General features: G+C 39.0%; 2 protein-coding genes across 3 annotated transcripts; both read right to left on the reverse strand.

Moving 5' to 3' along the window:
* Positions 1-1,702: 1,702 nt before the first annotated feature.
* Positions 1,703-10,136, reverse strand: aldh3a2b (aldehyde dehydrogenase 3 family, member A2b). Its single transcript, XM_048237926.1, has 11 exons — positions 9,975-10,136; positions 8,923-9,090; positions 8,241-8,472; positions 6,952-7,037; positions 5,890-6,098; positions 5,398-5,515; positions 4,334-4,475; positions 3,910-4,076; positions 3,518-3,617; positions 3,021-3,259; positions 1,703-2,683 (listed from the first exon to the last, which is right to left on the reverse strand). The coding sequence occupies exons 2-11, from the start codon at positions 9,082-9,084 to the stop codon at positions 2,669-2,671; spliced, it is 1,470 nt and encodes a 489-aa protein (XP_048093883.1). The 5' UTR covers positions 9,085-9,090; positions 9,975-10,136; the 3' UTR covers positions 1,703-2,668.
* Positions 10,137-15,302: 5,166 nt separating this feature from the next.
* LOC125310552 (protein shisa-5-like) lies at positions 15,303-20,833 on the reverse strand. Of its 2 annotated transcripts, none has more exons than XM_048268081.1 (4): positions 20,504-20,833; positions 17,708-17,856; positions 17,208-17,435; positions 15,303-17,002 (listed from the first exon to the last, which is right to left on the reverse strand). In XM_048268081.1, exons 2-4 carry the CDS (start codon positions 17,841-17,843, stop codon positions 16,935-16,937), a joined length of 432 nt encoding a protein of 143 aa, XP_048124038.1. In that variant the 5' UTR covers positions 17,844-17,856; positions 20,504-20,833; the 3' UTR covers positions 15,303-16,934. The 2 variants fall into 2 exon arrangements, with proteins under 2 accessions (XP_048124038.1, XP_048124029.1); XM_048268072.1 differs by having other exon boundaries at positions 20,365-20,833.
* Positions 20,834-24,471: the final 3,638 nt, after the last annotated feature.

Below are 24,471 nucleotides of genomic sequence, written 5' to 3' on the forward strand. Positions count from 1 at the left end.
CTATGCGGTACATCTAGTTCAAGGACAAATCCGTTTGCTTGGTATGTGGATTCACCGTAGCTGTCACTAAAGAGTACAACATAAAACGGCACTACGAAACTAAACATGAAGACAAATACAAAGATCTGGATGCGAAGCTTAAGCTACAGAAAGTGGGAGAATTGAAAGCAAGTCTGCTTTCAAGGCAGACAAGCCAAGTCACAAAGTAATGCTGCTGTAAAAGCGAGTTTTACTGTTGCACAGGATATCGCGCACGGCCATTCTCAGAGGGAGAGTTTGTTAACTGTTAATAGTTACAATTACAATTTTGATAATTGTTAAATGTTATTTACAATTTTTATAGTTCACCTCTAAAAAAAATAGGCCAATATATTTTTTCTATTCAGATATTCAATATATTTTTTCTATTAGGCTATATTCAGAAATGCCTGCATTCTATTTTTTCTTGTGTGTATACAGTTTTAATTCAATAAAAACATCGGTTATTCAATAAATGTTGAGCTTGGCCCGCGACATACTCCCAGTTCTTAATTTTGGCCCCCTGTGAATTTGAGTTTGACACCCCTGCTCTAGGTGGAACTAGAAGTGCCGGCTGATTTATGTTGTTAATCAGTATAGTGTCAGTTTCAATGAATATGATCAAAAAAATCTTGCCTACTGCAGCTTTAATCAGCCAAAGAAGTCACCTATAACTCCTCATTGGCCTCCTATTGCAGTCAGAATTAAATTCAGATCCCTCACTCCAGGACACTCTGCACCTTGCTCTTTGAATTCCATGATCCAGCTCTACGTCCCCTCTCACCCTGCGGTCCTCTGATGAGCGTCTGCGGTGTCGACCATCCATTGCCGTTAAGACGTCAAAGTCAAGACTTTTCCTCAGGGATTTCTTCATTGGTGGAATGAGTTACCTATAATGTTCCACTTTCACATTCTTGTGATCATTTCAAGAAATATTTTAAAGACTTATCGGTTCACCTTGCAATCAATTCATTCTCTTACAGTGTGGTTTGTATTTTTACATTTTTGATATTTGATATTATTATTGATATTGTTATTAGTGCTATTATTATTATGCTTAATCTTCAACTTTATTTGAAACTGTTAATTATTCAGCCAATGTAGTGTTCATAAATTGCTTTGAGACAAAAGTGTCTGCCAAATGCCATTGACATAAACGTAAATTCCTCAGAATGACTCACTCCAAAAATCTAAATTATGCTAACTTAAATCTTTTGTTTAGGTTATCAGTGTAACTGACCTATGGTAGAAATCATACTGTACATTTCCCAAATTATATTGGTATTACATTACAACCACCCAGATTATATTGGTATTTTAGTGCAACTATTAGCCAAACAGTCTACTGAAAACACTTAATTCACAAGTTCATGTTCCAAATGTGCTTAATAAAGAGAAGCAAGTGAAAAGTGTGTTTGTCGAGATCTCTTGCCAGGGTCATAGAGTGCTTTGCAGGGATTGTGCAGGAATCTACTGCACAGGCAGCAGTCAAACAGGATCCTTGCGTACACCCCCATGCGCCCCCTAAGAAGATGGGTGGCGTGAGGGGAGGTGGGGGGTTTGGAGTCAGTGAGCAAACCAAATGCTACAGCATGAACATGTAGGAATAAATTACCTGTTAACATTTAGTTTTTAGCTTTAGTTGACTTTTTAGTGCCAGAAAAAAAAAGACAGAAAAGTTACCTCTCGCAAATATTATTTATTCATTTGCAAATAAACAAACAAATATTTTGTAATAGATACAATCTCATCATGACATTTCCATGTGTAGATCTGTTTACACTGAGAGTTGATATGTAAAGGCTTAATTAATATTTCACAATATTCTCATAAAAAATGCCAAAAAGTAGAAACATTGAATAGAAAAGTACATTACCTACATACTCACATTTACTTCAATGTGAATATGAATTGGTCATGTATAACTCAATTGGTCATGGCTAAACGCAGGTGCAATATTGGACCATAGTAAATACAAAAACAGAACTATAACTTCAGCACTCATCTCTAATCCTTCACATTCTACCATCTGTCTTCCTTGGACACTACTTCGCCAATTACTGTTTAAAATACTTCCTCTGTGTGAACAGATCTGAGCAAAAACCTTCTTAAATCCCTTATGAGGTACTTCAATGCACTGAATAGCTGCTTTAGCATACTGTCTGCCCATATTTAGGTTTAATGGGATTCATTGTAACCCATTATTAGGAATGCAACAGACCAAACATAAGGCCAAGTATTGAGTGGAGGCGATATTAAAATAAAGAAAGATGGTACATCAGTGACAATATTGCAACATTTAAGTTTCCTTCATTTAGAGAAGTCTACTCTAACAGAACACAAAGGCATTTTTAAAAGGCTGAATGACTTGCTGACTTAAAATAACACAAATTAAAGTGCTTTGAATCCAATTTAAAATCATATAAAATCAATTATATAACTGTAATGATTAATGTGTAATCATTACAAAGTAATACTCTACAAGCAGCTTTGCATATATGGTTAATATGACCACCTCTTTCAGTCACTTCAAAGATTAAGGCCAGTGCAGTTATCATAGTTTAGTATGATGGATGGCCACTAGAAGCAGTGTTTACTTGGTAGATGAAGAAGATATCAGTCACTCTTGATCGTGTTCTTGGTTGCTGAATCAGTCTAAGAATCTCTGTAAATACAAAATGCTGGTCAGAACAAAAATGGCCATGCACCAGTTCACCTATCAATCCATGGTGAATGTATAGGCATATTTTAAATCTACAATTTCTTTTCAGAATGTCAATCAATCAATCTTACAGAATGATACCAGGCATTAACCAGGGAGTATCAAAATGTAGTCTTAGCACATACTGCAGAGTACATGCTTAAACAATGCTAGTTGGAAAAAAGTTAGGAAAAATGTCATGTTATTCTCTTTAGGGTTGAAAAATGTAAAAATACTTTGTAGAAGTATGTTTAATTCCCTATAAAAAAATTGTCCTATTCTCCTGTTTTTCAGTCCTTACCTGGATCACGAAGGCAGCGACGACCACCAGCACAGCCAGCGCGGCAAACTTAAAGGTCTTGACCACGGCTTCGTGCCTGAGGATGAAGAAGCGTGCCCAGCCCAGCTTGTCTTCTGTGTGGGGTGGGTAGCGCATATTGTTCATCCCCTCCATTTTCAGCTGCTTGATGAGACAACCCCTCAAGTGACTCAGCTGGTCAAAGCTGTGCTTGCCATGGTAGGCGCCGATCCCACTGTTACCTGCAGGGGGCGACAGAGCACACCTTTCTTACAGAATCCGGCTCAAAGGTTCAGATGTGCTTCCTGTTTTTTTCTGTTTACACAAGATCTCACATTATAACAGTTGATATTCCACAACTGTTTTCAAATTTTCCGTGTATGCTTGCCTTGAAAGGCTACTGAATATACTGTAACTGTTACTGTAACTGTTACTAATTCTGATGGTAAACACAATTAATCTATTAAGTTAACACCATATCAAGTGAATATGAGACTCACCCACACCACCAAATGGCAAATCATTGACAGAGAAGTGAACGAGACAGTCATTGGCAAGGAAACCACCACTGGAGGTCTCGTCTACCATGCGTTTGATCAGCTAGGGAAAAAGAAAATACATTTACTTATTTTTATAATCACACAATCACTCTAACTTCTAATCATTCTAAATATTGTCATGTAAATACACGTCAACCTTGGTGTACAATAAATTATTCAGAAACAAGAAATGTCTTAAATTTAAAACATTCAGTTAAAGACAAAGACAAAACCACACAGATCTAAAAAACCTACAAGAAAACATGCACATACAACACACACACACACACACACAAACTCATCACAGATATATAGGAACATGCATTGCATCTGCGGCCATTAAGGCCACACACCTTCTTGTCCTGGGTGAACACATAGAGAGCAAGGGGCTTCTCCCGGTCATTGATGAAGTCGATGGCCTCGTCCACACTTCCCACCGTCAGGATGGGCAGCAAGGGTCCAAAGATCTCCTCCTGCATGACCTTGGATTCTGGCTTCACGTCCTTCAGAACGGTGGGGGCTGAAAGACAGCAAGTGAAGAGCATGAAACAGTCTGTCTTTAAGTCATTTAGACATTTTCATTTGTTGCAACTCAAAGTGCAGGTATTAACTTTTATTTATCACTGTTCAATGTTTTTATGCAAAGGAAGAGTGGAAGCAGCCTTTATACAACATCTGCAATTAGATTAGATTCAACTTTATAGTCATTGTGCAAAGTACAAGTACAAAGACAACGAAATGCAGTGTAATTTAAAGTGTATTTATCTTAAAGCAGACCTATGTAGCATTCAGACTCATCATTGTCTCCTCCCAGAGCTACTGTGCTGTCCTCTGTCATCGCCAGCACTCGCTTGAAATGCCGCTGGTTGATGATGCGGCCATAGTCTGGACAAGTCTTGGGGTTTTCTGTATAGAACTCCTGAAAAGGGAAAAAGGTTGATGCTGTTGAATCTGACCTGCACATAAAAATCCCAGCCCCAAAACACAACCACACACATGCATCACGCACACACAGACATGAGAATGAAACTCATAACAATGTATGTCTCATTAAACAATCTTAAAGCAACACCAAAGAGTTTTTTGTACCTTAAAATAATGTTTCCAAAATCGTTTCAGTGGTTCAAAATAATGAACGGCAATTTGCAAAATCATTTCAGTGGTTCATCAGCGGATCTGTAGTTCGGATGGAATGAGACATAAGAAACTACAAATTTGACTTGCATCTGATGTCGCAATACATCGTGACTTTATAAGTCATGCAAAATATTCTACCTTCTCTGTGAACATCGCTATTTCGGTGCTGGATAAACAAAGTAACCGCACAGAGGGAAAGTTCTTTGGTGTTGCTTTAAATATGTAGTAGTAAACCCTGGGACATACTGCTTGCGTTGCATGTGCGGAATATCCTGACTTTCAGTGATTTCCCCAAAAAAATGTGTGAGCTGTACTTAAAATGGGCACTGAAATGAAAATCAACAGGTAACGCAACGCACACACACAACATGCATTGAATCCAAGGGATGATTGTCAACTGTCATGCAGACTGTCAACAGGGCAAGACTGTCCGTGGCATGGCTGATAAATATCAAAAGCTTCTAAATGAGATCCCTATAAACATCTCATAACTTACAGGCAGGCAACCCCAGCCAAATAAGCATTTGTGGAGAATCTGCTGCAACGATTAACTTCCACTATAATCAGTGGCACTGGCTACACCAGACGTGATAGCTGTGCCTTAATTAGACCAGTCTTCTAAAACTATTTTTACTAGTTGAATTATCGAACTAGCCCTTGGATAGCGGACTCGTGTAGCCTGGTTGCTATGTGACAGACCTTACCTTCACACTCTTCTTGATCTCCTCTATGACCTTGTCCTGGATGCTGGGGTCACACAGGACGTAGTCGGGAGCGATGCACGTCTGCCCACAGTTGGTGTACTTTCCCCACGCAATACGGCTACATCACAAAGATAATGCAGTTCAGACATACGGTAGCTAATACTGCCCTTTCCTAAAATATTTCCACTACTACACTACAGGTACAGCTGTCCCTACAGATAACACAGTAATAACAACATAATAATAACAACAATAACATCAACAACAATACTACTACTTCTACTTCTACTAGTACTACTACTAATAATAATAATAATAGTTATTAAATATAACTCGTTTCACTATTATTGCACAAAAAAATAGACTACCCAGTAGAGGAGGAAGAGAAATACAGCAGATCAAACAGCAGAATTAGTGCCCCCACTAAGTCAATTTGGCCCCTTCAGGCAGCATTTATAGCTCTCTCTCTCTCTCTCTCTCTCTCTCTCTCACCGGCAGGCGATGGTAAGGTCGCAGTTTTTGTCGATGTAGCAGGGGCTCTTCCCGCCGAGCTCGAGGGTGACGGGGGTGAGGTGCTTAGAGGCGGCCTCCATCACAATCTTCCCCACAGCGCAGTTGCCGGTGTAGAAGACGTGGTCAAAGCGCTGCTTCAGCAGCTCCTGAGTCTCTGGGACACCTCCGGTCACCACGGGATACAGCTCCTGCAAAACAACCACATAGATGACAACGATGAGGATAAACGGACCAGATCCAGTCTAGCATTGTCATCTTCCACTCAACGCAGAGTAGAGTCCAGAATGTCCAGAATTTTTTAGAGCGGGAGATGAATAAATGGGCATTGAATAAACAAAGTTGAGCTACTCAAGCAAGGAGTAAAGCTAATAGCTAACAGCCGTGGCCTACTGGTTAGCACTTCGGACCTGTAACCGGAGGGTTGCCGGTTCGAACCCCGACCAGTAGGCACGGCTGAAGTGCCCTTGAGCAAGGCACCTAACCCCTCACTGCTCCCCGAGTGCCGCTGTTGATGCAGGCAGCTCACTGCGCCGGGATTAGTGTGTGCTTCACCTCAATGTGTGTACACTGTGTGCTGTGCATGTTTCACTAATTCACGGATTGGGATAAATGCAGAGACCAAATTGCCCTTACGGGATCAAAAGAGTATATATACTATATATACTAAATATATATACTTATAGCTAGATATACACAATTTGTGTGGAAATATATTTGTGTTACTATATTTTTCCAGGTACATTTAAAATTTACTTGTAAACTGCTACAACAAAATTCCATGATATTCCATAAATTCCATGACCATGGGAATAGCTAAAACTATGCTTGTAAGATTTATGGTAACATATGTTTACATCAACCTGGTTTCATTAGCGAATGTAGGTTATGATCTAGTTTGACCAGACCTAACTGTGGTAAACAATGTCTAAACGTCTCTCTTTAGCACCCCGCTGACCAGTTTGCTCCTGGTTAGGTCAGCGAATGAGACCAGGTTGGTTTACATACAGTATTGATGAATGTATGTGTACATATGTGTATTACCTTATCTATATAAACAGGTAATAGATCTTCCATGAGTTTAGCCGTGTGGGCACTGACTTCTGAGGGCTTTATCACAGCAGCATTACCTGAAAAGCACAACAAAAAACAAGTATTCATGATGATTCAGCATCTATCAAATAGCAGGCTACGATGTTTAGTGTATACAAAAGGCAGTTGGTCTAAGTAGCCTAAACATGAGGTAAGTGGTAGCTCCCCACAGCATTTAATATGTTTTAGATGGCTGCTAGGCAACAATACCGGTAATTAACATATTACTCAAAGATCTAACTATAGCTTTTTAAATATATCCAGTGCTTTCCAAAGGGTTGGATAAATGCTAACAGCTATGCTGATTGTTGAAACATCTCCATACTCTAGTACTTAAATGTTTGACAAGCACAGTTAATAGTGAGAGCTCAAGCACACATTGTTTAAACTCTTCAACAACTGGAGGCTACAACCTAGCAGCCTAATTCAGTTTGCTATCTGCTGCCTGAATGCAGTCTGACTCACTGCTTTCACTCAGTAAACAATGAAGAATGTAAGCCTCTTGTTCTGCTTTTAGAAATGCTAACATCAGAGCTAACTACTCCCTGAAGACATGGGAGTTTAGAGGGGCTTTCTCACAGGGTTAAGTAATTCAAAGACAGCTTTTTGATGGTCATTATGCGGGGTACCACAGCAGGACAGTATATCTGCATTGCTGATTCTTTAACCCTGAATACACTGTTGCTCAAAAGCCCAATCTACTAAGTCTGTACACAGGTTAAGGCTTGCTCTTTGGCCTATTTGTTAAGAAGCGTTACACACATGGTGTGTGACCGATGGTGACTGAAGTGCACTGCTGTGTTGAATCAAAAGGGTGGCACTACATAGCACCGAAGAGGTGGAGTGAACTTTGACCTCATATAGAACACAGAGGGATATTACGTAAACTTTGCTGATAAAGGACAGAATAGAATGGAGTAGAATGGACTGGCAGGACCTTGGAATCTAGCATTAATCTTCATGTCAAACCAGCCAATTCACTCCTTGATAATGGATGTATCTGATCACTGTGAAATGCACCGCAATCTGCTTTGTAAATTGACAAGCAAATTGTAAGCAAATGTCATTTTCCTGTAATGCCACTATCATCATCCTGGTGTTACAGTATAGTAAATGTGTATTAACATGTTATATCAAGGAGGAGACAAAGATATTCACGCGGATTTTCTTGTCAGAGTGTGTTTGTGTGGTTGCACAGTGTGTGTGTGTGTGTGTGTGCGTGCGCGTGTGTGTGTGTGTACCTGCTGCGATGGCTCCTATAAGAGGCTGTATGGTGACTGCCCACGGATAGTTCCATGCCCCAATGATGAGTACGACCCCCAGGGGCTCGGGGTGGATATACACCTCATCCGAAATTGTGAGCAGGTTCTTGTTGACGGGACGCGGGGCTGCCCATTCCTTCAGTTTCTTGACTGCCAAATTGATCTCCCCCTCCAGACCCAGGGTTTCGTACAGCGGGATGCCATGTTCACTCTGCCAGGGCGACAAGCAACAGTCTCGTATGAGAATTAAGACTATTAAGTAGTGTTTCTTTCTTCACCCATTTTATTCTCTTTTCTATCTTGAAGTCTTTTTCTGAAATAGACTGTGTGAATGAGTGAGTGTGTGTGTGTGTGTGTGAGAGAGAGAGAGAGTGTGCGTATACTCCAAATATGTGTGTGTGTGTGTGTGTGTGTGTGTGTGTGTGTGATAGAGTGAGAGAGAGAGAGTGTGTGTATACTCCCAATATGAGTGTGAGTGTGCGCGCGTGTGTGTGTGTGTGTGTGTGTGATAGAGAGTGAGAGAGAGAGAGTGTGTGTATACTCCCAATATGAGTGTGAGTGTGCGCGCGTGTGTGTGTGTGTGTGTGTGTGAGAGAGAGAGTGTGAGAGAGAGAGTGTGTGTATACTCCCAATATTGACTTAATCCAAAATGCCATATAACCTTTTTGAGATCTTTCTTGAGAGCTTCAGCAATGTCCTTCTTTCTCTCCTCAAACAACCTCGCGAGGTTTTTTAGCTGCATAATGCGGTACTCCAGAGGTTTTGACCTGCCAGTGCGGAAGGCCTTCCTGGCTCGCTCCACTGCCAGCTGTTGTTTGGACATTCTGGTCTATAGCAATCATGGAATAAAATAAGCCATTCAACAACAAGACCATGTTATGTTCACTGTCTCATGCATTCCACTGAATGAGCATGCATTGCTCTTTAATCCAGGCTATCCACAGCTTAAAACAAAAGAGGAAGATTTTACGGAACTAAGTGGTTTTGTCATCCTTCATTGAGGCAATACTGAAACAAACTATTCACGTGGTTGTTAGAGCACTGGCTTTGGAGTTTTAATTTAGGCATGGGGTAGGTTTTTAAAACGCCTCTCCACAACTGCAGAATGGAACAAAAGATAGATAGATACTTTATTGATCCCCAAGGGGAAATTCAAGGTCTCAGTAGAGTAGAGTAAAACTAAATCAAACATCCACATAGTGTGGTTAAGGATTAAGCATGAGGCGCTTGCAGTGACAGAGCAGGGACTGAGCCTGTAATTCTGTATGCATGGTGCTCTATGAGAGTGAGTGTCATGGTGATGGTGCAAATAAGTAGGCCTAGGTCCAGCAGAAAAGCTGCTTGCTATGCCAACATGTCGTGTAGGTAATCTAATTAACCTTATTCATTTTCAAAGTAAACAATGGGTTTCTATGACCAGTGCGTTTGAAAAATTTGACAACCTGTTCAATTTAAAGTGGAATGTAGAAGTTGACAATGTGACCGCCGTAACGTCGAATCGCGACAGTTACAGTAGCCTAAACCATTAGGCTACCATTAGGCTACATTACAAATATTAAGCGGTAACTTTATGGACAAGTAGGCTACGACCTTTCGCTTAATAACCAACAAAAGGCTTTTAGCCTCCAACTGACTGATGGAAGATTAGTGTTACGCTCACCATTGAAATATGCTTCTGTTCTATGAAGAATAAGCCATGCAATTTGTGCTTACCGTATAATATTATAAACAGCAGATTTCCCGAGACAAGCCCCGTGAGCCCAAAAGCTTGAGCTAAGGCTGTTGCTGTAAGCAGCAAAACAAGACGGAACCTTGAAGTTCCGTTACGCAGTGAAGTCAGAGAACAAGACAAGGCAGGGCTCGTATCGTTGTCCACTCACTCAACAGATCAGCCATGTTTGTTCGAGAGGCGCCTTTTAATTGGTCAATGTACACGTCAGTCAAAAAAGCATCTGCGATTGTAAAAGGCTTCAAACACGTTCTAATCTTTTATTGATTCGTAACTCCCTAGGCTATTAAACCTGCATTTGTGTGTGTTAAGAAATGTTTCATTTGTGATTTGATGTAGACTATAACTTAGGCTATTTGCTATTTACTGATTTATGTGAATGAGGTTTCTACATCAATAAACTCAGAAGGCCTATGTTGTTCATTAATATGTTTAGTAGGCTATCAGTACTCAATAGCCCTTATGGATAATGGGAAAAAGTAGACCTATAGGCCCAGATTACATTTCTTGTACTATTTAGGTAATATATTTCACAAGATGGAAACCTTTATCTGAGCTGAGACAACTTTGGCCCCTTTCTTGTTGGCATGCATGTCCCTCTCTGAACTCTGAGAACAGAGGAGGGAGCTCAGCTCGAGTTGGCTGCAATAAAACGAATCTGCTCAACTGACAGGAAATGGAATGGTCTCTCGTCTCAGATGAGCCACAGGCTTGGGGGTGTTTGCTTACTGAGGGGCAGGGGTGAGAGCAGCAGTGATGACACGTCATTAGCACCTGGGTGTTGATCCCTCCGAAGTTAGAAAGGGGATGAGTCCTTTGGCGATAGGTCTCCCATTCACAGACTACACAAGCACTCACACACACACACACACACACACACACACACACTGTAAAACCTAACAGCTATCCTTACTTAAAATGGTTAGTTAGTATTAACTCAGTTTTTGTCTTTTGTTGATTTTGTCTTTTGAAGTAAACATGAAACATTTAACAAACACTGTGCAGTAAGTTAACCTAACCCGTTAGTTAATCTTATTTTTAAAAAGCATGCAAACCGATTGTCTTGAAATGACAAACAAATCTGGAATAGTATAGCCTAATTGCAAATTGTACCACAAATGCTTACTCTCTAGAATTCCTATTTCACCTAACTAGGTCATTACAAGGAAAGAAGACTGTGTGTTTAATAAACACGACAAGTATAGTTTACTTGATTGTTTACTTTTCCACATCAAAATGAAGTAACATTTTAGGCAAGTATGTAAACAAAAGAAAAAAACGGATTTACTAAACAGATTTCTATTTACTAAACATTTTAGGTAAGGAAAGCCATTATGTTTTACCATGCACACACACACACACACACACACACACACACACACACACACACACACACACACACACACCATTCAGGTTAGCAGCACTTTTCAGAACACAGCTGTAAATAGTTCTGCACAATTTTTTAAAACCTTTTTAGCAAAAACACTTCATAATTAGTGATTGGGCAATTAAACAACCTCTAATATTCGTGGGGAAGTCTTTTTTAATATCTATGAGGAGTCGAAGGGCACCTGGGTGGAGAGAGAAGGCATCTGCTTTTTATCAATTGGTACTTCATAATTTCTTGGTATTCTACAACTTTCACATACAGTAAATGATGGCTGAAGAGAGGATCTTTGTGCAAGGAAAATCAATGTTTTCCTGGCAATTCTCTCTAATCAGGTTACTCTTTGTCCATCAGTTATTTAACCCTTTGCTGTGGCGCGAATTTCTTTTACTACGTGAAGGAAAAATCAAGAGTTGACGTCTTCCTCCACTAGAGGAAAAACAGCAGGAAGCACTATGCATCGTTGATCTTGACGTCGTCTAAAGGAGAAACTACTGGATCATCTGAGGTAAAAACAAGTCTTTTTATGTTATTATTACTTGTTATCCATGTTATTACTTCAAAATCGTTTTTTAAAAGTTATTTTTGCTGGTAATTACACCTTGTATGCATGGCCGTAACATAATGCGTGTGTGTGTTCACTTCAGCTGATGACAGCTGGTATTTTAGCACACAGTAATCTTTAGTAAACTCATCATTTTCAGTCATTTTTGGGGGGCTACTATATGTCAACCAAGATTACAGACCTACTAAGACTGAAACTTTAACGATTTGTTCTATTTTGAACGATGTTGCTTGCTTGTCATCTGATAGAAAACTAGCTAAGTTAGGTAACGTTAGCATCAGGAGAGGCTGCAACATGTCCTTGACGCGTAGTCGCGATAAAGTTCACTCCCGTGCTTCATGACTGCCAACTTTATGTCAAGTAGACCTAATCGGTATTTTATTGTCAAATAAACCTTTCATTCCTTCGTAAAGTGTATAGCACAATTTACAGTTGTTTGTAGCCAAGTTGCTTAGCTTACTTAGATAGAAACATCTGACATGAATGACAACGTTAATGTTACGTTACCGACGTGAAGACTGTGTTGATCACCGATGGTGTAACGTAAGGATTTTATTCATTGACTGCTGTTTTCATGAATACATGACTGAAGATTTGTTATAAATGTGTTTTAGTATTGTTTAGCTTTTTAGGCTGTAAGGTTGGCTGCTACGATTATGAGGTTTTTGGGTGGCTAACTATGATGGGGAGCTCATACACCCAAAGCCTACTCGTCAACACATTATTTTCTAAGGGGGTGTTTTGTCTTTACTTGAACTGCAGTAGCCTATGCACGGTGTGTATGTGTATGCATATGCTGTTTAGATGTTTTCTGTCATATCTCCTGACTCATGTTAATAAATCAATTTTTACTTGTAAGCTGGTATGCTATGTATGGTTTAGCCAAGGCAATAACACTTACTGTAGTGAGCTCTGAGACTAATGTTACCTCTCCAAGCAATATTGGAGTCCTCCAGTGACAATAATACTTTTAGTGAAAAGAGTCATGGTTGGTGGTGATTAAGATAATGTGGAAGTAATGTAAAATAAAACTAAACAACCTATTCACTATCAGACCTGTGATTTGTTATTTTAGATGGAGGGAGAGAAGTAGGGGGTGAAAGCAGCCGACTGCTGATGGCCAATATGACCCCAAGGACCACGATGGCATGGACATGGGACATGGATGGGTAGCTTCTGGATGAAGAAGAAGACAATTATGTGCTACAGGAGGAGATAATCTTCCATCATCCTGAGCTGGGTAAGCATGTTTGTGTGTGTGTGTGCGTCCATCTGGGCGCAAGCACATTTCTGGTTGTGATAAGAGTGTTGCTTATAACAATAATGAGAGGGACTATAGTGATAATAGTTTGGTTAGATTTGTAATTAAATTTCGATATTTCTTATCTGACAATTTCTTTATTTTGAGTTTGGTCAAGTCCCATGTCAGGTAGAAAGCATACACTTTGCCTATCCTTCCAACACAGACAGAGACACCAATTCCAATAGCATTTACACCCCATCGTCTGCTAGGCTTAGATGGACACACTGATGCATGCACACACACACTCACACACACACACACACAACCATGCCACAGCTGTGACAATGCACACACCACGGATCTGGTGTGAATGTGGCGTTAGTGTATCACCTTATGTGTGGGGCAAATGATATGGATAATTATATATTGTATCGAATTATATGCTGTATGGTTGTTAAATGTATTCTTCTAACGTTTTAATTGTTTATATATATGTGTGTGAATGTTAGTATGAATTGATGTTTTGTTCACCATGTAAGATTTGTTGATCTTTGTTATATTTTTTTACATGACCATTATATCTGTATTTTTAGGTCAGATGCCAAACCGGGAAATGAAAACATTCTACTCTTTAAAAATTCTACTTGTTACTGTTATGAGTAAATTAATCATAACTTCTGAACCAAAAGGTGATAAATTGATTCTGTTTTTTTTTTTTTCACTGAGGAGAACACAACAGTGGCTATCCTTTGCACACTATATCTACAACAGACATTAGGTGAAAAGAAAGATTCATCTTGACAAATTGATATTTTCACGTTTTTTGATGTTGAATTTTGAAGGTTTTGTTTAAAACAATGTGTGTTACCCTCAAACTTATTAACTATGATATGTACCATTTTAAAGGGCTAGTTCTCCTGATTACAATGGTGGGTATATCTTATCTCTGTCATGTAGCATGGCCACACAATAAGCCTTTTTGTCTCACAAAGGGCATCAAGTATGAAAAAGCGGAATGTTTCGTGCCGTCTGCAAAGGTCTAATAAATTTATCATAACTTTTGAACACAAAGGTGACACATTGATTCTGTTTTATCACTGAGTAGAGGACAAAATTGTGAATCTCCCATACACTCTATGTTTTTCTCTATCTACAATAGAAATTGGGAGAAAAATTAGATTAATCTTGACAAACTGATATTTTCGTGTTTTTTGGGGTTGAATTTCAAAGATATTTTTTAAAAATTATGTATGTTCTCCTCAAACTTATTAATTATATTTTATACCATTTGAAAGGGCTATTTCTCCTGATTAGAGTGGTGGGTATATTGTATCTTGGTCATGTAGCATAATCATACAAGAAGCCTTTTTGTGCCATAAGGCCATCGAGTATGAAAAAATGGAATGTTTGGCACAGTCTGCAAAGGGTTAACCATTTAACATATAATTTACAGTTATATTATTTTGAATATGTAAATATATATATTATAATTACAGCCTTGCTGAAAAGTGTGGTGACCTGGAAATCTGCCATAGGCACCTAACCTCATGTTATGCAGGCAAAGTTATGATGACTAAGTGGACATTTATCACATTTGTCTCCTCCAAAAGAGGTGGAACTGTGAAGTCTGGCTGGCTTCCAGCAACATTTATCTCAAACTAAGAACAACAGAAAAATGTCCCAAATAGTGGGAAAAATGCAGATTACTCATAGGGTGAGGGTTCCGATGGTTTCAATACATGTGCTGCCCCCTGGTGGATTGAGAATCCTTTTCAGCTTTTCAGCCAAGAGATGATGGATGACCTGTAGGTCTAAATGTCTGACTCAACATCAAACATTAAAAAAAAAAAAAAAAAAAAAAGTGCTTGCATGTTTTCTAGAACACATAGCACAACAATGTTCAAAGTAGTAACAATCGAGGGGATTACAAACCTGCACTGCTTTCCACATTTCAGTTTTACAAGCACCTGTAAATTGTCCACAATACAAATTTTTCCTTTTACAGTTATAACTCATCAGTTTTTGATTGAGGGTTGAAAATGCCTTTTTGATAACATTCTATAAAAGAGTGACAGAGTCTTGCTTCATAGAATGTACAGCAGAACAGAGTGACAGAATTGCTGCAACAAAAGCTTTATTGGCAACATGAAATGCTGGTCAACACAATTTCAAACATATATGGCTTATGTGTAAACAAAATACAAATGCAGTAAACAGACCCTCTTTTTTACTGTGTATAGAATTGAAATATGAATACGTTGTGGCTGGTCAAGGGTTGTGCTTGGTCTACCAATTTTACACAACTTGGAGTATAGCTATAGGCCTATCAATGTTTCAATGATCAGCTCATTCAGCTGTGCTTAAAAGGTCTATCATAGCTTTTGAACTGCTGTTGTTGCAGAAGTAGGGGCTTTATATTTATATATAAGATTTCAAACTAGGCTTTCGTTTCTGACATGCTGTGTGCAAGTATATGACAATGAAAACCCACAATCTTTTGGGTATTGGTTAATCTTTGTGAAAAAAATTTAAGCAACGCCAGATGAATGTTGTTCTTACTGTTTATATATTTTGAAAATGTGACTATAGATTGTAGTAAGAAGTAACATGGAAATAAGATTCAATGCTCTATTTAACAAAACATATGTGGCCGATGGGTGTGTAGTTACCAGATTTCACATATACAAACTATATATTTAAACACAATCAAAACTGTCAAATAATATGGGTTCACACGACAATTAAAACTACAAGACTGCCTATTTTTTTCTTCACAGATTTTATTGGCAACAGCGAGAGAGACCTGGATACACATATTTTTATTCCTCAGGGTGCTCACAGCAAACGTCACAAACGTCATGTAACCCACATCCCTGCAAGAGTCTGGGTTCAAAAGCACATTCCTTTTGGCACTTAAAGATGCATAGAATTAAAGGGTGATTAAATTAAGAGTTTGGTTCCAAATGCAACATCTCCATTTTTAGGAATATTAATATAGGTCATGTTATTTAATCGTTTATTTCAGGTAATATCAATAAAATTGCTGTTGTGTTATTTTGATTGAGTAAAAACAACTCAATAGTTCCAAATATATTACCTGGAAAACAAAAAACAATAATAATAAAAACAAGGATTTTTGAAAATTCATTAAAATGGAGGATATACTGCTTTGGAACCAAATTCTTCAACACAGGATAAAGAGTCACAGAATATAAAGGGTATTCAAACAAATAATATAATAAGCAACAATCTTCACAGCCCAGAACACCATAAAGCAATACAACGATTAAAAAACATACACATTTTTCACAGATCAACCCACACATTTTTGAACACATTACTGAGAAATTACATTCCACATGACATTTTTTAAAATCATTTCAGGAGAGAGCTAGATACATTAGCCAAACCCACAATCATTTTCACATTAATAAAATTAGTGCTCATCATAAGTGTTCCTCTTCCCTCCTCGTTGCTGGTTGTTAAATGCTAAAATATAGCAAAACATCACATAATTGCTTCAAACAGTGTCCAGTTTATCTGTAATTCCATACAGCCATTACTGAATCATGAAGTGATTCTGAACAATATGACCAATATGACCATTATCTTTGAAAATACACTCCATTCCGTAACTGAAGTACTTTCTGTAACTGAAAACTGAGTAACCATCTTGGAACTTTTTTGTAATAAGAGCCCTAGGTATTGATGAATAGTTTCTGTCAGTGTCTTGACAGAAAGGTGAGCATTTAGCAGTAAGATGGTGGACCTGGTGTGAAAGCTTTCTGGTTGTGGTTTACAGGACCTCCTGTGACAGCTGTTGGGACAGACATAACTCTCTGACAACCAGCACAGTGGAACTTACTGACTAACAAAATTTTACATTTCCCTACACGGTATTAAAAGAGTATATATACATACTTAAACTTATACTTATACAACAGCAATAACAACAACAGCACAAACCATTTAAGCAGCATAATTGCTACCCCTTGTTCAACAGATCTTATGTCTCCACTTACCACTCTCCTGGTAGGGGGGTGGGGGTCCAGGCCCGTAGGGGTGCTCCAGCATGGGTGCAGATGGCACAGGGTGCCCCCCGTACCCAGCAGGAGCTCCAGACCAGGGCTGCATAGGCACGGGTTGGTACCCTGGATACTGCTGGGCAGGGACAGGGGCAGGGCGCTGTGCCTGGGGCGCGACTGGGTTGTTGACCACCACCGTTGTATGAGTATTAGAAGTCACCACCGCTGTACAAAAAGAGATAGTTAGTCAATGCGATGCTGTTTTTTTTATGGTTTAACCATGGTGTTTTGGTTAACCATTGTGTGTGAATAACTAAAAAGTCTTTCTAAAAAGTCAGGGTTGAATATAAATGCTGCACTGAATCAAGGGCACACATTTTTTTTTGTGTGATTTCTGTGAGGCAACTGTTGTTACTGTAATTTGCCCTTAGGTGTTAGTAAAGTAGTCTGTGTGCCAGCCAGATCAGACGTGGCTCTGCTTTCCAGGTGGGACTTACGGCGGGGCTTCCGACACATCTGATAGAGGCAGCAGCAGGGGCACACACAGCAGAAGACAATGAGACCGATGAAAATGACGCCGACGACAACGACAGTAACAATCAGGAACATCGGGATGACCTCAGGAGCCCACATAACTGAATAATTACTTGGGGAAAGAAAAATGTTTCATGTTAAAACCTGATATTAGGTTCGGCAATAGACATTCCTCTCTTAAACACACACGAGTGAACAGACACCAAGCCAGAGAAGAATGGGTCTTAAAGAGGCCCTGAGTTTGAAATGGTTCATTGCTAGGATTCCCGAAAAGACGGTACTCAAGCCTTGAACTGAAACACAAGTAAACACTGGGCATTGAAAAGCTCTATGTCATCTCTGGTGTCTCTGGTCTCCCAAAGAGACTCAAAGAATTTCAGCCCAGAAGCATTACTGATATATGCCTTGGACTTTCTTGGGCAACATAATGTTGATATGAAAAATCATATCAGGAATAAATGAAATTACAGATGAGGTGCACACAATCAAGTGGGAGTAGACTAGCTTATTCTAACATTATTAATGAGCAGACTGCTTAGACTGTATGATGCTGGTTTAAAGGTAAAAAAAAGCATGGTGAAAAATGGCTGTGGTTTTCTATTACAGTTTTTCTTCAATAGCACCATTTTGAAAGAAAGGGCAGTTTTGTCAAAGCACTATACACAGTTAGCAAAACACCACATCAACACCTCAGATCTTTTGCAAATGAAACACTTCAGTCAAAATATTGCTGACATATTATCTTAGGATGTAATGGAAACTTGCGTTTGACGAAAGACAACAAACAAGACCAGACCTGTTAATTGAGGACTTCGTTTTCCCTCCACATTGTGAAATCACTTAATACATGATACAGTATATCCATTTACGAATGCTGCATTGTGGCACAGGGAATCAGAGCAGAACATTCTAATATACTGCAGTGAAAGTGTGGTGAAAACATTTGTGGAGACAAAAAAAATGTGAAAGACAGAAAGAAAAGAAAAAAGGCCCCCTTTCATAGACTGTATAAATTTAGTCCCATGACTCAACCTATTTTTTACTACAAATGTTGCTCAAATCGCGTCTGATGCATTTGAACTCCATCTTTGTTCAAATACGCCTCCAGGTCTACCTCTATCTCTTCCTGTCCCTATCTCTCTACAGACTTCCCTTCTCACTCCTCTTCCTCTCAATGGAATTGCCTTCCATTTCTGTTGAAAACAGGGGCTCTGTTGCCTTTTACAGTGCTTAAGATTGATTGTTGACATTACAGCTAAGTAGTTACTTGTCTTTACACAATTGATCATTTGGTCCATGGGTGTGGTAATTTGGAAAGCAGTGCCTTGAAATGGCAATGAAGACATGTCAAATAAAAATAAAAATCACCGGGTGTAGTGTTTTGCAAAAACTTTCCGGCTGACAATGTGCTCACAGTTCTGTAGATCTAGGCTGATGTTTTACTCCTTCAGTGTAAGGTTTTGCTAACTGTGTAATACTTGACTGAGACAAAAGGTTGGTCTAAAAATGCTAATGTCGACACTAGCATGAAATTCCATTTCTGCCCTCAGTTTTGTTTCCTCTTAGACTCTCAGCACTCTTTCATTACAGTGGTTTCCTTAACTTCTTAAGGTGATCATGAGGAATTGAATTGGGCATAACCAGTGTACAAGCAACTATACTCTGAGAAAAGGGCAATTTCAGCTACAGATACAGAGTGCTTTTATCTAATTAGTCTTAAACACTAATAACACCAAATTGAAGACCTCTGGCCAGACTGCGTGGCACTGGAGTTCATGCTCAGTAGCACATTTTCCCAGCTATACAGCTTAGCTGTGACAGCTAAGAACATAACTGCTATATTTATAAAACTAAAACTATAACTGCTATATGTATCTATATGAAGAACCAATTATTCAACAGTCAGTAGGCCTAGGCTTAGCACATGGCACTGCATCGATATCTATGCATACTGCATATGGGCTAGTCCATGCATTCCCCTACCATCATCCTATAGTGTTGTATTCTGATGAAGAGGCACTCTAGTGCAGTCTAACACGTCCCCTCTCATTCCCACCCATTAGTGTAACCTGGGCTCATACTTGGGACAGGCGTCCTGGACATCTTCACTGAAATTGAATGATGCCACTGGACACCAACTGGAGCAGGGAAGGAAAGGAAGGTGCCACAGCAGGACTGTCCAAAGTCACATACATTAGGCCCTTCCATCTTTCCAAAGGCATTATAGTGCCTCTTACAATTGACAGCTAAAGAAACAACAAAGAATGCTATTAAATACTTGTCATGATGAAATGTCAAAGAAGCTAAATAAGAAACACCACACTGTCTTCTACAACAGCATTTTCTTCAGCTCATTAAAATGAAATGTCTAATTTAAATGTCGACAGTCATAATCTAAGCACATTTCGAAATGTGGGGGGAAGAGTGGGGATATTTGAAATTTACAATGAACAATGAACCATACAGTGGTCCCTAAACTATCTCAGACATACCTATAAAATCAGCCAAAATAAAACACACCAGTGATGAAATGGGGCATGGACCATTTCGTCCCCCTTAACAACCTTCGCTTTCAGATAAAACATAACCTTAATTAGCCAAAAAGCGCCTATCAACTTACCATCTGTCACCTGTAACAGTGTCCCACCATACAACACCAGCACAAACAGATACGACGTCATTGTCGAACACCTCGAAAAGGCTACACTAAAGCTATTTTATGAGAGCACTTCATATTTTAAACCATGACTGGTACATACTCTTCAAAACATCGGTCTTGAACGAAGCATAGGCTACCCAGGCTGTATATTCCTAGATGGCATACGGTTGGCACTGGAAAATGTCAGGTACTCCGACTTCGATCCAGCAGTAGGCAAGGCAGTTTCCCCATTGGCATCAGCGTGACCGGCGTGACTTCACGACACCAGCGCGAGGAGGGGCTGGTTATGCCAGTTGCAGCTGTAGAGCTACCGTACCGAATATCTTGTCGAATAGATTTACCTTGTACGTCCTTAGGCAGTAGATCCAGCCTAGCGTGCGCGATTTTTAGCCACAGGGTTTTAACTATGCTGACGGTATACGGATTCTCACTTAGCCTACAAATCACAGGTAGCCAGGTAACTGAGGCTTCACGCGAAACATCGCATCACAAAGGTATTCTGATGCAAATCCACTGCGTTTTCGTAAGCCTACAGGTGGTTACTTTGTTAAGCATGTCAAAAATAGGAATAAATTGGACAAATATGCATGAATAACTGCATATTGACAGCAGGAAATCTCATCTGGCGCCCAATGAAGCACTTGCACTGACCATTAAGGAGACGATTTCATTCATTCATTCAAACCTTTATTTATAGGGCATTGAGCTTTCCCTCATTCACAATGACGACTAAAAAACAATAAAGAACAGATAAAAACATTTAAAATGTAAAAATATCATTTCATATATATGTATATATATACACACACATACACACATATATACACATAACTAAAAACAGTTACAATTTGATGAGCAGGGATTTGACACCAATTGCTTAAAAACAGTTGCAGAGGGGAGTACCTCTAATTTTAGTGTTTCTTGCAGAGTGTTCCAGGTACTAGGGGCATCGAAAACAAATGCAGCTTTGCCAAGCTCAGTGTGTGCATCAGGGACCCTAAGAGTGAGCCAGTTGTTGGATCTGGTTTGGTAAGAACCAAGATTCCATTGCAACAGGGAGGCGGTAGCTTACCACTAATTGCTTTAAAAACAAACAAGTGCCAGTAACTGTTCCTCAAAGAAAGAGAAGGCCAACCAACCTCACTGTAGAGAGTGCAGTGGTGTGTATTATAGCTATCACCGGTGATGAATCTAATAGTGGAATGGAGTGGATCACCACAAGTGCCAGTAACTGCGCCTGGAAGTGCCAGTAACTGCGAATGGAGTGGATCACAAACAAGTGCCAGTAACTGCGCCTCAAAGAAAGAGAAGGCCAACCAACCTCACTGTAGAGAGTGCAGTGGTGTGTATTATAGCTATCACCGGTGATGAATCTAATAGTGGAATGGAGTGGATCACCATAGTCTAAAACTGATAAAAATACAGCCTCAACAACTCTCTTCCTAAGCTTCCTAAGCTTCCTACTGAAAGCTGGACTTGTTTCTGTATAGAAAGCCCAACTTTTGGCAGAGCTTGGAGGCGAGGCAGTTAATATGGAACTTAAAAGAGAGCCTAAGATATTTATACTCAGACACTCTCTATAAGAGAGCCATCCACAGTTAAAATTTGAAACATGATTTCTAAACCAAATAGGCTATATTAAGTTTTATTTACAGTTTGTTGGACAGTGACTGCTCAAAATGCTTTGAGACATGATACAGAAAATACCACCGTCTTATCTGGGCCTAAGCTTGTTTAAAATGGACTGAGGTAACATGGAAAAAGGTCCTGTGGTTAGACCATTCAAAATGTGGACATCATGGACTCATCTGGGATAAACACGAGAGGGCCTATCCAAGTATCAAACCTAACCAACTTGGTTTAGTGCTCAGTTCAAAACCCAACATCTATGACGATGTGGAGGAGCATTAGTGCCTACAGCATGGGCATCTTGAACATTTGGCAAAACACAATACATTCTAAAGTATGTATACAGGTTTTGTATACAAATGGCAACTAAATACTGCCATCCAGGCAATGTCTTTTCCAGGGAAGACCTTGAATATTTCAGGAAAACAATGCCAAAATGAATTCTGCACATATTTAAACAGTATTTCTCCATAGATGAAGAGTCCAGGTGCTAAAATGGCTCATCTGCAGTCCAGATTTGTCAAATTAGGTGCATAATGGAATAAAAAACATGACTAAGAAGGAGTAATGGGACAACATTTCATTCTAAAACTGGTCTCCTCAGTTCCTAAACATTTCCCGAATTTTGTTAAATGAAGAGATGAAGCAGCACAGTGGTCAACATGCTCCTGTCCCAACCTTTTTTGAAATGTTGCTGGCATCAAATTCAAAATTAACATATATTTTCCATGAAATAGTCCACATTTTTATTTTCAACATTTGTTATGTTGTTTATATCCTTTTTGCTGCTAAATACGGGGCTTATGAGACTTGTTAGCACATTCTGTTTTTATTTTACACAATGTCCCTTTTCTTTTTCTGTTTTGGGGTTGTAGAAAAAAATATTTTCACCTATGTAACTAGCCAGCAGCCCATCACATAAAGTGATGGGATATTGAATATTATAACATCATTTCATACACATCAGTTCATACTTCATAACATCAGTTCAAACACTTCATTTACATGCAAAGATAGAAACCTGGTAAAACAGGGTTTGTTCTTTCCTGGCACACTTCATTGTCATAACTAATCCACACACATTTACAATTGGCTGTGAGTAATGAGTGAAAATCTGATGATTGAACTCTTGTGCTCTGAATGCATTCCTTCTGTCTGTGAGGTTCACAGAGACACAAGCTGTTCTATCAATGCAGGGATCTCAAGCATTAGCCTACATATTGTCCGTGAGATAAACACAACTGACAGATGGGTCACTCCGTGTCAAATCAGAATCCAGGAAAATGGTTGCTGCACCATCTCAGATTTGGTCAAAGTTTGTCTACATCATTTTTAGGTCCCAAAACTGAGACCATGAAATATTTTTGTTAAATTCGAATGTTTTCATACTTTTTTTATTCTTGATTTGTTATCATGTTTACACTCTCAGAAATGCCTCATCTTGGAGGCCATGTTTGGGCATTAATATCCTAAAAAGTAATATTCCTAGCCTGCCCAAATTTAGTATGATGGAAGATGGACATGTTCTCAGTATGTCTGGACCATTACAAGACATTTGTACTGCATGTCCATTAGTTTTATATAAGGCCCCAACTTATATGGTGATGATTCAGGGTCTTGTAAACTATGCCATGTACCCACATGGCATCAATCAGTATTTTGTCTGCAAATGCAATACTTTATTAATGTTGAGCCAATATTTGAGGTCTCCGCAATAAATGCACATAAGGTATTAAAGATGAAACGAGGTGTGATTGCATTTTCCGGTAATGTTCATAGGACTAAAATGGTATGAGGGGTAGCTAGTAAGAACATGAAAATCAAAATGTGAATAACTCAGTTTAAAGTAATTCCATTTACAAAGTGTGAATGATGTACCATGTTTAATTCATAGATAAATACACTTATTTGGTTACATTGTATACCTATGCATTTTCATTCGTGTCTCTGAGGTAAAATAAGAATTTTGACTTTATTTATCTATGGTACAACATTGCCACTTACACTGAGCTACTTCCACATAGATTTTCATGTACCTTCTAGCTACACCACACATACCATTTTAATCCAATGAAAATGACTGAAAAACTCAACCTTCCCTTATTTAAACCTTAAAATCTTCTTTGATTAGAATATGTGGACAGCTCAACTATTGGCACATTAATAAAATATTGTATGTAAAGAATACTATAATAATTGATACCAAATGCTTACTAAAACAAGTTACCTTAATGTCACTGCACCTTTCCCCAAATCTAGGTCCTTGTGGAAAATCAATGAGCATGCCGTACAAACTTGTAATGGTCTTCCACCTGACCTATAACGTTTGGGCTGGCTATAAAGAATACTTTTCATGATAATTCCCAAACGTTGCTTCACAGATAATATATTTTTTCAGGCTGTGAAGTCATTTCAAGTGCTGAAAATAATACAAAGACA

Source organism: Alosa alosa, chromosome 2 (genome assembly GCF_017589495.1).
Source record: "Alosa alosa isolate M-15738 ecotype Scorff River chromosome 2, AALO_Geno_1.1, whole genome shotgun sequence".
Lineage (NCBI taxonomy): Eukaryota > Metazoa > Chordata > Actinopteri > Clupeiformes > Clupeidae > Alosa > Alosa alosa.

Excerpts from the sequence above, each read along its gene's own strand:
- LOC125310552 (XM_048268081.1), bottom strand. The coding sequence starts at position 17,843 with ATGTGGGCTCCTGAGGTCATCCCGATGTTCCTGATTGTTACTGTCGTT. Across the intron at positions 17,436-17,707 it reads GATGTGTCGGAAGCCCCGCC|CGGTGGTGACTTCTAATACT; the intron begins GTAAGTCCCACC and ends CTTTTTGTACAG. Across the intron at positions 17,003-17,207 it reads ACCCCCCTACCAGGAGAGTG|CTGTCACAGGAGGTCCTGTA; the intron begins GTAAGTGGAGAC and ends CTGTCCCAACAG.
- aldh3a2b (XM_048237926.1), bottom strand. The coding sequence starts at position 9,084 with ATGTCCAAACAACAGCTGGCAGTGGAGCGAGCCAGGAAGGCCTTCCGC. Across the intron at positions 8,473-8,922 it reads TCAAGAAAGATCTCAAAAAG|AGTGAACATGGCATCCCGCT; the intron begins GTTATATGGCAT and ends TCGCCCTGGCAG. Across the intron at positions 6,099-6,951 it reads TACCTGTTTATATAGATAAG|GAGCTGTATCCCGTGGTGAC; the intron begins GTAATACACATA and ends GTTGTTTTGCAG.